Source organism: Austrofundulus limnaeus, unplaced genomic scaffold, assembly GCF_001266775.1.
Source record: "Austrofundulus limnaeus strain Quisiro unplaced genomic scaffold, Austrofundulus_limnaeus-1.0 Scaffold621, whole genome shotgun sequence".
In the NCBI taxonomy this organism is placed as follows: Eukaryota; Metazoa; Chordata; class Actinopteri; order Cyprinodontiformes; family Rivulidae; genus Austrofundulus; species Austrofundulus limnaeus.
The window spans coordinates 71,069-74,794 of NW_013953023.1; the positions used below are offsets into that span (position 1 = coordinate 71,069).

General features: G+C 38.4%; 1 protein-coding gene across 1 annotated transcript in view; it reads right to left on the reverse strand.

The window, feature by feature from the left end:
* Nucleotides 1-3,726, reverse strand: part of gtpbp2b (GTP binding protein 2b) — a 28,369-nt gene that overhangs the window by 20,001 nt on the left and 4,642 nt on the right. The window contains exon 3 of the mRNA XM_014027184.1: nt 878-1,062. Within this exon, the coding sequence (XP_013882638.1) occupies nt 878-1,062 (185 nt within the window). The remainder of the gene's footprint in view (nt 1-877; nt 1,063-3,726) is intronic.

Sequence of the window (3,726 nt, forward strand, 5' to 3'; positions counted from 1 at the left end):
GACGTATGCGGCCGGCAAATTCGACCTTCGGAGGACCCGGCCTGCCGTTTTGGACACAGCCATAAACACGAACGTCTTTCCTTTGTTTTTATGTCTTTAATCCACTTTGGAGTGATTTTTTCCACTTGGCTGGACCTGTACGTCTCCTGTGTTAATGTTGGTAGATGTAATATGATAATTCTGTACTGTGGCGATCATTAAGAGTCGTTGTCGGTGAAAAAATCTTTCACTAACAATGAACTGACCGTGAACCAGAAGTGTTAGGAAGTGGCATCCAGTGCTGGACAGGATGTCCGTGGCATATAGGCTATTTGGGGATATTGTGTCGTCTGTCTGGGTTGTGGAGCATCTTCAGTATTAGGAAAGGTTTTTGTTTTTGCAATAGTCTGTCTCCTGTGTTGTATTTGAGTTCTTCTTCCAACAACCTTCCACCACTTCATGACRTGAAGACTATCAACAAAGTGAGACAACTAAAGACAGTTACAGTATCAGGGTATCCCTCCCCACTGCTACCTGCCCTGTTGAGGAAGCTCAGAATAGTAATCGATTAAAGTAAAGTTTAGAACAAAACTGTAGGTTTTCTTGACTAAAACTTAAGCAAAAACATTTTTACAAATTCACCTTTTTTAAACCTATTCACTAAATTGGAGTATATTGACCCTAAATGCATTGATTTGGACTGCAGCTTAGAGGCTTAGAATGAATTGGAGTTAAATGACTCATCTGAACTTATTTTTCCAATCAGTTTTGAATTGTATTTATTCATTTGGTTAAAGTTTTTCTCTTTCTGCTCTGCAAAGTCCCTTAAGATTACCTTTATTGTGGTGTCATTAAAATAAATATAGCCACAAACAAAATATATATAGATTTCTCCTACTTCTCTGCCATCCTCTTCAAGGTCTTGAGAGAAGATTTCATGTCGGCCTCAGTCAGACCAACCAGCAGGCCGTTGTCTTCCACTCCGATTTGATAGACAGCCTCACCACGGCCCTCCTGAAGACGCCACTTTAGCTGCGTGGCCAGATGCTCAAAGCGATACTGAGTGGGGTTGACCAGCTTCAACTACACAAGAGACAAACAACAAACAAACAAAGATAAACTAAACTGATTAATAATATCTAATCCGCTGCCTTTCATACCAAAATTGGTGATTGACAGAGGCGGGCAGCGCTAATTCCAATTATAGTTGCACAATTTCTAAAGCGCTAGTCTATTTATTTAGGTCTGCATGTTCAAAAGCACTATGATCAATAAAACTTAGTGGAAGCTAATTTTAAAGCGCAACATAATCCCCGTTTACCAGACAACATTCAAGCAAGAGAAAAATCAGCACTTTACTGCCATCTAGTGGTAAGATCATTGTCTTTGACAGATTAGCACATAGCGCAGAATGGGGAGGTGATTTGTAGAAACAGACTTAAATCATGGTTGTAAAACAAAAATAGTTGTGGATTGCCAGTTCTGCTACTACTTGGTCATTTTCTTATGTTTACAGCAGGGCTTCAGAAAGAAAGCAATGCATTCTGGGTAGGCTACAGGGTGAAGAACAGGAACCCATTTTTTTCAAAATTAGAGCGTGAATTTAAACTGTTCCGTRTTTCTTTATTTATTATTATTTATTTATTTAATATTTATTGCCACGGTGTTCCTCAGAGAGGAGGTACCACCTGCACAGCAGATCAGAACCGCAGGTGGATTATCGCCCAGTAAAGAAGCTTCAACTGCTTCCTGCCTCACAAAGAATTGTGGGAACACTACAGTCTGTATAAGTGAAGACCATCACTGAGAAGAGTCAGAAGTCAGAGTATAAAGCTCTGTGAACACAGACTGAGGGGTCGCTGTTCCTCACAGTGGAGATTCATTGTGTTAAATAGAGACAGCTTTCCCCTCCAATGTTCAATACAATGATGATGAAGTTTTAATGAATTATGTTGCTACAAAACGTAGTGAGACTAGACGGCTTTTTCTCCTTACCTTAGACAAAACTGACGTTTGAATATGAAACATTATTTGCAGTGTTGTATAAAGTACCTCAAAGTGATACTTGAGTAAAATACAAAAATCTTATCATAAAAATACTTTGGTAAAAGTTAAAGTCTTCTCTAAAAAAATTACTTGAGTAAAAGTCTTAAAGTATCTGATATTTTTTTATTTTTTGTACTTAAGTATCAAAAGAAAATTTCTGACACAAAATCTACTTAAGTATTAAAAGTAAAAGTACTGAGTAAAAGTGAGCAGTTAGATTTTCCAAAATGACATTTATTGGGAGGTGACTTCTCCAAAAAATATATTTTCTAACAGCGTGCAGCTGTGATGGGTTGTGTACAAGCTAATAGTGTGTCAGAATGGTATATATTTATACTTCTCATCCAAACACAATTAAATTCACTCTATAGGAGACACAATTTATCAGGATAGTATTTTTAAAGAATAAAATAGGAGTAACAACTTTCTACTTCTTACCAAAATGTAGTGAGTAGAAAGTACAGATAATTTTGTAAAAATGTAATAAGTAAAGGTAAAAAGTATGCTGAAAAATAATTACTCGAGTAAAGTACAGATATSCAAAATTTCTACTTAAGTACAGTGACAAAGTATTTGTACTTGGTTACTTTGCAACTCTAATTATTTGCGATTAGCGCTGCTCAATTCTAAATTTAGAAAGCACAAATCCACACATCATTTTAAGAAATTAGTAAAACCCCTAAAGCGCAAAGGAGAAATTTAGGTCCGCAATTAGAGCTTATTTGAGCTTTAGGGGACTAGTGCCCACCACTGACGATTGAGTTCAAACCTTTTTGGTCAAACCTTGTAAATTATTTTATGCACGATTTCATGAAAGATCTCACAATATGTGACAGCGCTCAGAGTGTGCATTGTCAGTGAAAAAACTGTAGAGGATGTTAGCAGTCTCTGTGAAACTGAAGTGGGTTTCTGGAAACAATTGKAAAAATCTGTGACTGAGTCCACTTCTTTGCAGGGGTTCACTCACACATGGGCCCAGCTTAGGGAGCAAACAGGCAGAACTGAGCTCAGAGATTAATGTGTACTCTTGACAAACACAACTCACACAAAGGAAGTTATCCAACATCAGTGTAAAAGGTCAAGGAAAAGTGTTTCAAATTTAACAGTTTCTATTCCCTACGTCAAACTGCAAACATGGAACAAAACTACGGAGCCCGCCGGGGGTCAGTGGTGAAAAAAGAAAAACAGCCGCCGGAAATCCGTGCGCACGGATTGCTAAACTGAGAGCACAGATTAGTGATCCGTGTGCACGGATTTCTAATCTGTGCTCTCAGTTTCTGCAATCAGTGCGCGCAGATGGTGTCGACAGGTTGGATGCATGGTGTGTGTGTGGTACAATCTGTTTTGTTGTATCCGGTTTTATTGTGAAAGACTAAACAGGAAGTGAATACTGAGAGTGCGGGGACAACTTGTTTCGGGGTTAGTTGTCGCTTGAATCCTTGCCTCAGAACACAACCGTATGAAGCCGCATCTTCAAGGTAAATTCAGTGGATCTGTTGTTATATAAACTTAAGGCACTGTCGTGTTCTCATCAACACACTTTTTAGCCACAGAATGTCCCTGAAAAATTCATCAAAATCCGACGTGGTTTTTTTTTTTTTTTTTCATATTTTCCAGGCAAATGAATCCTGAAACGGAGGTTAGCCTCCTCCCCCCTCCCCTCCCCCGTTTTGTTGTGAAAAAGAATAAACATCTGAGAAC